This window comes from Prosopis cineraria, unplaced genomic scaffold (assembly GCF_029017545.1).
Source record: "Prosopis cineraria cultivar Desert tree isolate PC_DT_omini unplaced genomic scaffold, ASM2901754v1 PC13, whole genome shotgun sequence".
In the NCBI taxonomy this organism is placed as follows: Eukaryota; Viridiplantae; Streptophyta; class Magnoliopsida; order Fabales; family Fabaceae; genus Prosopis; species Prosopis cineraria.
In genome coordinates, this window is record NW_026555344.1 from 837,490 (window position 1) to 850,465 (window position 12,976).

The 12,976-nt window shown below is 29.4% G+C and overlaps 1 protein-coding gene across 1 annotated transcript; it reads left to right on the plus strand.

The window, feature by feature from the left end:
* Window positions 1–930: 930 nt before the first annotated feature.
* LOC129291785 (uncharacterized) lies at window positions 931–4,508 on the plus strand. Its single transcript, XM_054929313.1, has 7 exons — window positions 931–1,064; window positions 2,543–2,985; window positions 3,094–3,286; window positions 3,364–3,431; window positions 3,501–3,711; window positions 3,851–4,215; window positions 4,377–4,508. The coding sequence occupies exons 1-7, from the start codon at window positions 945–947 to the stop codon at window positions 4,399–4,401; spliced, it is 1,425 nt and encodes a 474-aa protein (XP_054785288.1). The 5' UTR covers window positions 931–944; the 3' UTR covers window positions 4,402–4,508.
* The last annotated feature ends 8,468 nt before the right edge of the window (window positions 4,509–12,976 follow it).

Genomic DNA, 12,976 nt, shown 5'->3' on the forward strand with positions numbered 1-12,976 from the left:
TTAATTTTATTTTTATTTAATTATGTGCTTTCTTTGTAATTTTTTCTTGAGCCTGTCTTTATAATTTTTTTTAATATTTTGGACAAGCTTTTGGTATAAAGCAGATGGAAGTAGCTTACGGGAAATATGAGTATGGGCTCAAAATTGATTTTCATGCTTTTCTAACTGTTTGGGTAATTTACTGAAAAAATTAATTTTCAAATTCAAAACGCACGTTCTTTCTTTATCCAACAGGCACTAGGTACAAGAAGCACATGATACTAGGCTTTAACATATATCAGTACTTCTCTAACTATAGCAGGTGCCACTGCCGTGGATAAATTTTCCTCTCAAGGCTACATGTTATTCGATTTCAATAAAGGGAACCACTTATAAATTGAGGTGCCGGATTAGAATTTAATGACGTAACACCTTAAATTGTAAATAAAACTCAAAGGATAAAAAGCGTACTCTTGCCTTCATTTTATCTAGATACGCAATTTAATCTATAAATGTAATTTTATTTTTCTAAAGGAAAATTATCGAGATTAATTAACATTTTTCTTTTTTTTTTTTAATTCTGATGAATGAATGCAGTATCTGGTTATAATATAAAAACCTAATAATATCAATATCATATGATACTCATCATAAATTTGGACTATCTATCAGAACCTGAATGGTCCAAAATATAAATTTTTAAATATTTTCTATTTTAATAGACACACTATATTAAATAAAGATAACTCTTCAGCTGTCATTTTTTTCAAAAAAAAAACAAATTAAAAACGAGACCCACAATATATATTTCCCAATATTGTTTATTGAAATTAATGAGGGGAATTTAAGATAATTTTGGACTGCTGGATTCTTTCTCCTTCCACAGGATTGGCTAATATATATGGCAGGTGTTTTACGCACACATCGTCATGCATTATTAGGTTTTGGCAAATCAATTGAGTGGAATGAGGAAGAGATCGAGCTTTCTGACCCGGGTTTCCTTCTTCATCTTGTTTATGCTTATCTTCCTTCTAAGCTCTCTCTTCAATCGGATCGACCTCGTGTGCCTCGTTTCATTTGATTATGTAAGTCCTTTCTCAATTCTCATCCTTATGTTAATTCGTCTCGCTCCTTTCTCTGATGATGATCAATTTCAAGATTTATTTACCTTCATTAGAATGAATTTTTATTCTTCTAATATTCATCTAGCTAGTGTAACTATGTCTGTTTTGGATGCGTTAATTGTCTTCTCTTTGAGATTTTTGAGCCGTTGTCTCTTTTACAAATTTGCTTGTTTAATTTGTTCCTTATCACTGTATTTAATTTCTGGGCCCAAGGATAGATGATTGAGGTCTCAAAGCTTTAAGAACAAATTCTTTTAAATCTTCTCTCAAGCTCGCTATATTCTCATATACTCACATGTAGTTGTGTTAGTACGCTTATTGTTTGTTTACTATATATATGTTTCCTTCTTTCTGGTCTTGATGCATCTGATTCTCAAATCTCACTACAAGTTTAGTTTTTGTTTGTAATGCATTATAGTGCTTCTCTTATCTACAATCTCATGCTAATAAAACTGAATCCATGTCATACATTTGGAGAGACAACGCAGAGAAAAATTAAATATAATAACAAGAATAACAATCAATGAGATATAATTGCACACAATGACATTATTATTTTATTTCACAAGCAATATATATATATATATATATATATAAATGTGGATATTAAGTAATCCGTTACAAACATCTTGAATGATTTTTACTAATTATATCAATAGACTCAGTTTTTAATATAAGTATACAATCATCTTGCTATTCTAGTTAGGTACGCACTTTGATTTTGATCTAGTCAATATAACTATAATAATTTTTTGCCACATGATAAATAAGACACGTCATTTAAATTTTGCCTATTTTTTTTTCCTGATTTTAAAGTGTTCATCGTTGGTGATATAAAACATGTTTAAAATAGTATAAAGTTTGAAATATTTTATTGACAAGGCTTTGTTCGAGTCATCAGTATCTGTTAGTTTAATGGGTAAAAAAATGTTAGACAAACTAATTCAACAGAATCTGCCGACAATCAATATTGATCTGACAAAATTATAAAAATTCAATTATATGTTTAGTCATAGTGATATTTGTTAGTCAAATTATTAGTGACAGTAATTATCTCTCGGTGATTCAGCGTCAGATTTCAAATAAAGAGAGATAATTATATTTTAATTATTTATTCTGATGATGTGTTAGTTAACGTTTGATCCAACAATATTTTGTAAATCTTATATATAATCTCATCCCTTAATATATAATGAATAATCTTTCCGGATTTAATTAACATAGGAATTAATTAATTAATCCACTCGTGTTAAGAAAAATAATTAATTAAATTAATTATTCATCTTTTTTTTTTTAAATACCACTCCTTTTAAACTATACTTGTAGACGTTTTTCTGTTTGTTTTTTTCATAAAACAATTAAAGGAAAAGAAAATTGATCATCAATAGAAATGAAAATTATATAATGATGGGTTGGAATGGGGATGAGTGAAATTGCAGGCGAAAATAAGAAGCCAGATAAGCGAAGCGTTGGAGGGAGGGGAGGAGAGGAGAGAAGAATGTCCAGAGCACTTCAGGTGGATCCACGAGGACCTCAAGCCCTGGAGCAGCACCGGCATCAGCAGGGACATGCTCCACAGCGCCGCCGCCACCAACATGTCCAACTTCAGGCTCCTCATCCTCAACGGCAAGCCCTACCTTGAAAAGTACAAGACTTGTTTTGCCACCAGGGACGTCTTCACTCTCTGGGGCATCTTGCAGCTCCTGAGGTTGTACCCCGACAGCGTCCCAGATTTGGACCTCCTCTTCCAATGCGACGACCTGACTGTCGTCAAGAAGACCTCCTTCCCCGACCACCTCCCTCCCCCTCCTCCTCTCTTCCATTACTGTGGCGACGATCATTCCTTCGATATTGTCTTCCCTGATTGGACCTTCTGGGGCTGGTAATTTACAACCTCTACTCCTGCGCCTCTAAAACAGCTTTTTTTTTTTTTTTTTAGTGTAATGAATTAATATGATGATTGATTGATGAACTTTTAATTTGCTTGCAGGGCTGAGACCAACATCAGGGCATGGGAGAGAACATCCAAGAGCATACAAGACAACAACCACAGGAGCCAATGGAAGGACAGGCAGCCCTTGGCATTCTGGAGGGGCAATACCAGAGTGGCTTCCACTCGCCACACCCTCTCTCACTGTAATGCCACTGATCACTATCACTCCAAGGCGCACATTTATTCTCTGGTAACCAATCTTCTATATATCATGCACATATTCAGATGACAACCTTGATTTCTGAAATATTCATATTTTACTTTCAGCAATGGGATAAGGAAACCAAACGAGGGCGCAACAACCACACCAAGCTGGAAAATCAATGTGACCACAGGTAATTAAAGTTTGTCAAGTGTTTTTTTCCCCAACTTGTGACCGCTGATTGTGTTTATGAAAATGGAAGGTACAAGATATACGTGGAAGGGAGGTCATGGTCGGTGAGTGAGAAGTACATTCTAGCATGCGACTCCATGGCCTTATTCATACAGCCCAACTACTATGACTTCTTCTCAAGAAGTTTGGTTCCTTTGCACCATTATTGGCCCGTCTCCGTCAAAAATATGTGCCAGGACATCACTTTTGCCGTTGAATGGGGCAACTCTAATCCTGATAAGGTCCATTTTTCTCCCTCTCTCCAAATTACTGGTGATTTCAAATTAAAGTGACTTTTTATTTAATTTAATTAATAATATACACACACACACACACACACACACACACATATATGTTCTTATAACATGGTTGATTGATCAGGCAGAAGCAATTGGGAAAGAAGGGAGCAGCTTCGTAGAGCAGAACCTGAGGATGGAACTGGTATATGATTACATGCTTCATGTGTTGCGAGAATATGCGAAACTGCTGAGGTTTAAAGTCACGGTGCCAGAAGGGGCCGTGCAGGTGTCTCTCGAGACATTGACCTCCATGGTTAATAGAAAGGCCAGGAAGTTTCTAGAAGATTCCAAGGTGCAGAAGCCAGCAACAGATAGACCCCCCTGCAAGATGCCTCCTCCTTTTGAACCTCAACAGCTTCATGTCTTGCTCCACACAAAACAGAGTCTCATCAAGCAAGTGGAAATGGAGGGGAATCAATACTGGAAATCTCGTCACATTAATAACAAGTAATCATCAATAGATATTACAAAATCCCATTATTCATGGTTTATTAATAGCACCATTCATTCTTTAATTAAGCATAATGCATGAAAAATTTTTATATATAGCTTTAATATCATATTGAAATACAATTTTGTAATTGTCTTTCTAAAATTGACAATGCCAGATTTGAAAAGAGATACGTTGTTTAAAGTTCATCATTTAGGTGAGATTCTCGCCTGGTCAACTACAAAAAAGGTGAGATTATACATGCGTGCACATGCATCTTCCTAAATTTGATTATTAATTAGGCGTTTGGTTGTTGAAAATATTTTTATTTTAATGAAGTAAACGATGAAGAGGAATAAAATTAGATGCATGAAATGGGAATTTAAAACTGCAACAGTAGCTGTTTTAAGGAAATATGACCTCAATATATTTAAAAAACTCATCAAAATACTAGTTCAAGAATTAATAATAAAAAAACATGGTTAAACCATTATCAAATTGATTACATATAAAACATTTTATTAAATTAATTAAGATGTTGATTTGACAATTTATTAGTTTAATCAAGCAGGTTGATCCAGATTTTCATATTATGCTAGACCCGAACATGTGCTGCATGTTAAAACGAGGTCGTTTTCCTCCAAGGAATGCAACAAGGGCTGGTCATTTTACGAGAAATCCTGATCGTTGGTTTTGTTCCAAGTGTGTTTCTTTTTAATGGAAAATTAAATAAGGAGAATGACAAATGAAGAACTTATAAGAATATTAATACCAAATGAAAAATTTTAGTATTAAAGCATGGTAAAAGGAATATTGAAATTTAAAAATGTCAATGTTTAAAAATTTTAATTTGACATTAATTCTCTTACAAGGTACTTATGATATTTGTCATTCTTCCAATTAAAATTCTTAACTTTTTTTCCTTGTCTGGTTTGATGATGGAACTCGCTGCCATTAGAGAATTAGAGAACAGGAATAGAGGGACGAAGGTATGTGAATTTTACCACTTATTTATTTTAAGATTAAAATAATTTATTTTTATATAATTTAAATATTTTATAAAAAGAAGATATCATTTTATACTTGGTTACAATAATAAAAATAATTATTAATCAACCATTTTAAGATTTTATAGTATTTTCATAGATTTTTGTTTTATATAAACGATATATTATTTAATTACTTTAAAAATTTTATGATACATTCATTTACATGAGGCCGACCCAATTTTATTTTGGTCATATTAGAAAAGGTCTTTCCTAACCTGAAAAAAGTGAGATGAGATTTTTCAAGATGAGATGGAAAGTGGTTCGAGAAGGGACAGGACGTGTGATTGCTTTCGAGACATCTCATTTCAAATATTATAATATATATTATTATTTTTTAAAAAATATGCATTAAATATATTAATATAGTTTATTCATTTATTAATTACATTAATAATAAATTTTAATTTTAATTTTAATATTTTCAATCCCTATTTAGAATTAAAAGTTTTTTATATTAATAATTTTAATGGCATAAAACAAGTAGTGTGAGGTAATATTTTTTTAATAATATGTTAATTATGTTAATACAATTTTAAGTCCCAAGTCTTTTTCCTATGTTATCCATAGGGATGTTCATGGGACAAAACAAAACCGAAACACCTCCATCTTATGTAACACCCTCAAATTTACAAACCGATTTTTCGCAAATTATTAATTCAACAAATTATTTTTTTTTCTTTTTTTTTTGAACCCTTATCATACCCTTATCATGGTAGAAAAAATTTCCACCATGATACATCCAAGACAATATACCACAGTCTTAAAATATCTCAAAAAGCAATTAGAACCATGAGGGACAGACATGATCCTCATAGTATGTTATTCAAATTAGGTCATGAATCAAAAGGGACAGACATAATCCTCTTGGACATATAAATGCATTTAATAAAAAATTAGAGTTTACATGCTCCACAAACAAGATATGTCCTAAGTTGGCACAAGATACATCGTATAATCTAAAATAAGAGGCAACGTAAAAGATGGTGTCTCATACACCATAATTACACCTCTGGTGCTTTCTCGGTCGGATTCGCTCCTGTAAAAATATTAACCACGGGGAATGAGACTTAAAAGTCCCAGTAACCAAAAATTAATATGTAATGATGCATGCGGATGTAACTAATCATGCGATTGCTAAGTGGGCACACAAAACATTTAACCGAACAATATTTTCAAACAAACCGAACAAGTATTTAATTTGCATGACTACACCTTATATCCTCCTTTCGCCATGCTCGGACGCCAAATCACCCGGCCAAAGGTGAGTTGGACCAAGCGACACGCCACTCATTAGGTCCAATGAGGGCTTACCACGTGGTAATAATTAACCGAACAGAAATTCCCATTAACACCATACATTAAAATATCCTGACAAGTCATGCATCATTCAAATATCCAAACAGGAATATATCCGAACAATAATATCTCATCATGATAAATAAAAATAAATTCTTGACCCACTTGGCAATAATTTCAAACAAGTATATAACAGTATTTATTTTCAATAATTCATAGTTTTTTTTCCAAACGACAAGTCAACACATAACCATTCACAAACACACTCATCACAACACATTAATAATGGTTACCTTGTGTCTTGAATAACAAGTTCCCCTTCACAACTCCTTTTTCACTACTATCTTTGTCAATATAATCTACATAATTATTTCACAATACTATATATTAATTTTACATTAAAATAAATAACTCTAATTTAAAGAATTAGAAAGTCTTAGATCTATAATCCATATTAATACTAATTTAAGTTTTATGCCTCATTTAACTTCCCAAATTCTTTTTCTAAAATTCTCGTACCCTAATAAACTATTTTTTTATCCTTAAATCACTTCTCGTATCACAATTTCATCCTTCTATATTCTAAAAATTCGTCCAAAAATAAATTAAAAATTTTAAAATTATCCTGAAGTCTCAAATCACCTTTCTATAACCTCAAAAATACCTATTCATACTTAAATAAATATTTAATAATCATAAGTTTATCCCTACATCTCAGATTCCACATAAATTCAACCATATAGATCTAGATTTTAACTCAAAAATTCTTAAACATGAGTTTCAACCTCAAAAAAATATTCTATAATATTTATTATATCCCTAAGAGTTTTAACCTATATTTTTAATCCATCATATCATCAGATTAACTATCATATAGAAAAATCCTAATCAGAATATTTACTCTATCCTACAAAATAATCATATCACTAGAAAGCTAATATTATTTAGAAAATAACTATAAAATTAATTTTGTAATTAAATAAATTTTTAAATTTTAATCTAAACAGGAAAGTTAGAACATACCTGAAGAAAAAGAAAATAATCCCCCCTTGCGAGAAAACGCCGAGCAACGTGAGAGAAAGAGAGAAAAATAATATAAAAATGGGATTGTGGTCCCAAAATTATATTTAAAAAAATTATAGGTTTGAATTTAATTATTCAAACCTTTGGGCCATTACTTGCAATTTTCACAAATTGCATCTTGGGCCCTTAATTGCAATTTTCACAAATTGCAATAAAAAATTCTTCATGCTTCCTCCACAATGCACCTCCTCTTTATACAGGAGGTGGTGCTTTTCATTCCCACATCTAACCGATGTGGGACTAAACCCCCTTCCCCTTTTTTTTTTACTTTCTTTTCTTTTCCTTTTTTTTAACTCACACTCACACATTAATAATATTTTTTTTAAATCTTAAAATTATATCTTAACAAAATATTTCTTATATAATTTTAAACTTAAGTTTTTAATTCATAATTAAATGCCTAACCATATTATTATTTTCAAATAACCTCAAATAATATAAATTACTATTATTATCATCATTTTAAAAAAAACTTAAATTTCATAAATTTTTTTTATCTAAAAATTAGGATGTTACATCTTATCTCTTGTCTTGAAAAAAGATTGAGACTAAATTTTTATTCCATGTTTTGTCCCATCTCGTTAAGAATTAAGACAGGATCGAGATGAGATTAAGATGTCCTGCTATCTCGATAAATCGAACAATATAAGAGAAAGGTATGGATAATAATATTAATTAAAATTTTAAACTACATAATTTATTAAGTTTAAAATTAAAATAACAAGAGTACATAAATCACAATAATTCAAAATTAGTTATTGAATTCTATCAATCATAATTATAAGTGTATAATATTATGATAGCAATTACAAGTGATATTTAAGTTATAAGAGTAACAATAAAAGACAAGTTAGATACAATATCAAGTCATTATTATTATTTTTTAATTAAGATATGCTAGGCTAATTACTCTTTTAAAAATAAAGCAAGAAATACTATATAAATAAAAGTTATTAAATAGATAGATATAATAATAAATTATATTAATATATTTAATATATTATAAAGAAATATATTATCATGTACTGTTTATTCTATATCATTAAAATTATCAATATAAAAAACTTAGTTTTAAATAATAATTGCACTTATTGAAATTATAATTGACATAATTAATATAAGTATAAATTATATTAATATAATTAATATATTTAATATATATTTTCAATGTATATATATATAATATTATGTCTCGTCCCACAAAGTTCCATCTTAATTATTTTCAGGCCGGGATAGAATCAGATTTAATTGAAATAGGTACAAATTAAACACCTTAGTTATTGACTTGGGATGTCCCAATCTCAAGGTTTGGAAACTGTAAGGCAAGTAAGACAATTGCTTTAGGCCTCCATAATAATTTCTTGGTACCCCTGTTATATATATATATATATATATATATATGAGTGTGTGTAGGAGTTGATATTTGTATTGTTATATATTTAATTGTATATCAAAGGGAATAAAAATTATTGATTGTTTTTCCTATTGAAAAGCTCCAATTATTTCCAATAAAACATTTTTTTTTTGCCAACATTCCTAGTATAACATTAGGGATTAGCTAAGCTCATTAGCTATATGAAAAATGAATAGCGAGATCCATGATATATTGATTTGCATTACAATAAATTGCTATAACATTTTTCATTTTCTTTTTTTTTCTGATTCTAAAACTTAAAACATTGCCCAACACCAGAAGGTCATATGTAGTTTTTGGCCATCAATGCAACATCTTTAAGTCTTATTAAAATCTCATTTATAATTTATATAATTATTATTGATTTTTTACATTATTTACCATTGAAAATCATTGGTATTCTTTTTATTAAAAATGTATTGCCACTGCACCCCATATCAATGCTAATATTCACATTCTATCACAATATATATGATGGACTAGGAGCACTTTGTCACTAATTTCCATCTCTCTATTAAATTAATTTAGAATTTTATTAGAATTACTATAATGTAAAATTTTAATATACAAATTTGTAAGAAATGATGAGTGGATTTTATTTTATTTTATTTAAAAAAAAGAGCCAAGTGCACATACTAGACTTTACCAATAATTTTGCCTTAAGCCTCAAAATTTCTTCACACAGTTCTATCCAATCTTGTCCCGATCCTTAACGAGACTTAATGATTTTTGAGATGGGATGAAATATAAAACAAAAATTTAATTTTAGTCATTTTTGGAGACAGGACACAGGACAGAAGTATCTCAATTTTATCACATCTCATAAATACCCCTACATATATCTCTGTATTTTCATGCTCTCATGTTGGTCAAATTATTTTTCAAAAGCTAACGTAAGTAGCTTTTCAAAATAATTAAAAATTTATTTTTTTTATTGTGATTATTTTTTAAAATTTAAACAAACATTATAAAATCTTTGAAAATAAATTTTTTTACAAAAAGTAAATTTTTATGGGAAAAAAGGTTGAAACAAACAAACCTGATGGCTTTAGAATAGTATCACTAAAAATGATTGACATTGGGAGCCGTCTAGAGATTGTGATTTTATTTTATTATCTTTGGTAAAAGATTATAGGAATGTTCACAAGCGTAGCAGAGTTTGGGCAGTGGAAGAAAACTGAAAAAGAACAAAGAAAGCACGATTGCGGATTGTCTCCCATGGAATGAAATGGTCAAATCTATAGCACCACGTCGTTGATGGATAAGCCTGGGCCTGGAATCTTGACTTGCTTTTGGAAACTCGGACTACTTAAACGAAAAAAATATATTAGGAATAGAAACGCAATTTTAACGAGTCCTAGTCGTGTAATGTCAGGTGATTGGATATATTTGTCAACGAAAGACAATATCTATGTATCTAATTGTGGGGATAAGCTTTCTCACGATCGACAACAAAGTAAACTTTTAACTCAGCCAAGTGAGGGATGTAGCAGCCAAAATTCAAACCCCAGTAAAATTTGGGGGACTACTATAATTAATTATATAGTACTTTTTACAAATAAAATCGTACTAAAAGTTGGGAGTGAGCCCCTTATAGACCCAACCAAGAATTTCATTCTTATCATTACAATTACAGTACAAATTGCTACCAAGCAAGAAACATTGGCTTATCCAAAAATTGAGAGAATTTAAACCCCTCATCTTCTTAGCATTTCATACCATGAGAGGTTACAATTTTTTGAGAAAAATTTTGCAGACAAACTACTTGTTATTTGGTACATGATATTACCAATTGTTTCAATATTCTGTATTCAAGCAGGATTGAATCTTAAATGGGAAAAGACTCTTCTAAGATAACTTTTTTTTATACACGCAGTTCATGAAAATAGTGCATTTTTTAAATGGTAAAAAGAGCAGTTCATGAATATAGTGCATTTTTTAAATGGTAAAAAGAATAAATTGACTTATAAATTATAAGTATAAAAATATTTAAGACCGTAAGTTTAATTTTTGTGCAAGATTCTCTTTCAATTTTTTAAAAATTGTACAATTCAATCTCTACTATTAACAAAAGTTTACATTGGCCATTATTTGAGCAAAGAAATACCTCAAAAATTATAAAAAAGGGACCAATAAAATTTTTAGGATTGTAATTTTTCATCATTTTTTTATAATTTTTGATGTCATTTTCTACATTTTATTGTCAATTAAGAGTCAAAACTATCTTTTGTTAATGGTAAAAGCTAAATTACACAATTTTAAAAAGTTAAAAGAAAATTTTATATAAAAAATAAATTTAAGATCCTAAATGCTCATAGACTTTTAGAATTTAATTTATTTTGTTATCTTTTTTTAAAAGCACATAAAGAAATATACAAGAGTATACTTGAATATAATAGATTTTTTTAATGAGACCATAAATTCTTATTACAAAAAGAAGAGTACATATACATTGTGGCATGTATTAGCAAGAAGAGGTTAGCAAGAATTTTCAAAAGACCTTGAAGTCTTTGTTTACTTATATACTAAGACATTGTGGTATATGTTATCCAAGTTAATTGAAAATCTAAATTATAGAAAATAAATTAAGAATAAAAATGTACGAACATACTTCTTCTTATGTTTATTATAAGTCATTTTTAAAAGGAATAGATGGCTCTTATTATAAGTTATTAAGTAAGATATTACTTAATTTTTTATTATATTAACAAGTCCTATTAAGGTATTAACAATGATAATTACGTGATTAACAAGTAATGTAACTTTGTTATGAAAGTCATGGACTTAACAAGGAGAATTAAGTAAGTGACAAGTTCTGTTAAGGGATTAACAAGTACAATTATATGATTAACAAGTAATTTATTTCTATTGCAGTAGTCGTGGAGTTAAAAGGAAAAGTTAATTAATTAACAAGTTCTGTTAAAATATTAACAAGTAAAGTTATGTAATTAATAAGTAATATAATAATCAAGTGGTTTGAAAATAAGGTTTATTATATATATAATTTTATGTATTATATAATTGAATGGATTAAGTAGCTTTTTAGTTTAAAACCTTTTGGTGAACCAAAGGGTATTGGGTTTTACACCCACCTTGGTCACCTTTGGAGAAATTAATTCTCCAGCCACTGCCAACGGTAGTTCAGTCAATGGTTGGAGCTCTGACAACAGAGGTCCAGTGGCTGCAGTCATCGACAACAGTGGCTAGTGGGTTTTTTTTAAATATTTAAACTGAGGATATTTTAATCTTTTTTACTTTTAACTTATTTTTAATTTAGTCTCATAAGACTAAACTGATATTTTAAAATTTTTTGGGAGCCACTTGAAGATATGTTGATTCTCTTATCCTTAAATGAAATACTTGCAATTTAATATCATTAATGTTCAGAGGGACTAACATTTTAGAAGGCAAAAACTAGAGGGATTGATAGCAATGAAAACAAACTACAAGGGTTAAAAGCAAAACATCATGAAATTATAAGGATCAAACATTATGTTTTTCCTTTAATTAATGATATGTGAAATACTCATTGGCTATTGGGGAAAAAAAAAACAAAGGAAAAAGCTTAGTGACATATATTCCTAAAATTTGTACCATTGAATTTGTGTAACAATATAAAATTCGATTAGCCATATATATTTCCGTTTAAAACTTTAAAAAATAATAAATAAAGTTGCAGGCATTGACTAAAAACATTGATCGTCAGCCTCACATTGATTGATAAAAAATAAAATAAAATTTCATAGACTTAAGCGTCTTGACTAATGTATTATATTGATCCGCCCATGTGTTGATGTATTTTAAATAAAATCGTGAAAAGGAGATAAACCATCAATTTCGCTTAAATAATTCAATCTATAAATGTCTTTATCAGCCAGTCTTCATGTGTACTCTTGCCAACCTTCAAAAGAAAATAGCAATTAAACAACTTGTATG

Excerpts from the sequence above, each read along its gene's own strand:
- LOC129291785 (XM_054929313.1), top strand. The coding sequence starts at position 945 with ATGAGGAAGAGATCGAGCTTTCTGACCCGGGTTTCCTTCTTCATCTTG. Across the intron at positions 3,287-3,363 it reads AGGCGCACATTTATTCTCTG|CAATGGGATAAGGAAACCAA; the intron begins GTAACCAATCTT and ends TTTTACTTTCAG. Across the intron at positions 4,216-4,376 it reads TCTCGTCACATTAATAACAA|ATTTGAAAAGAGATACGTTG; the intron begins GTAATCATCAAT and ends TGACAATGCCAG.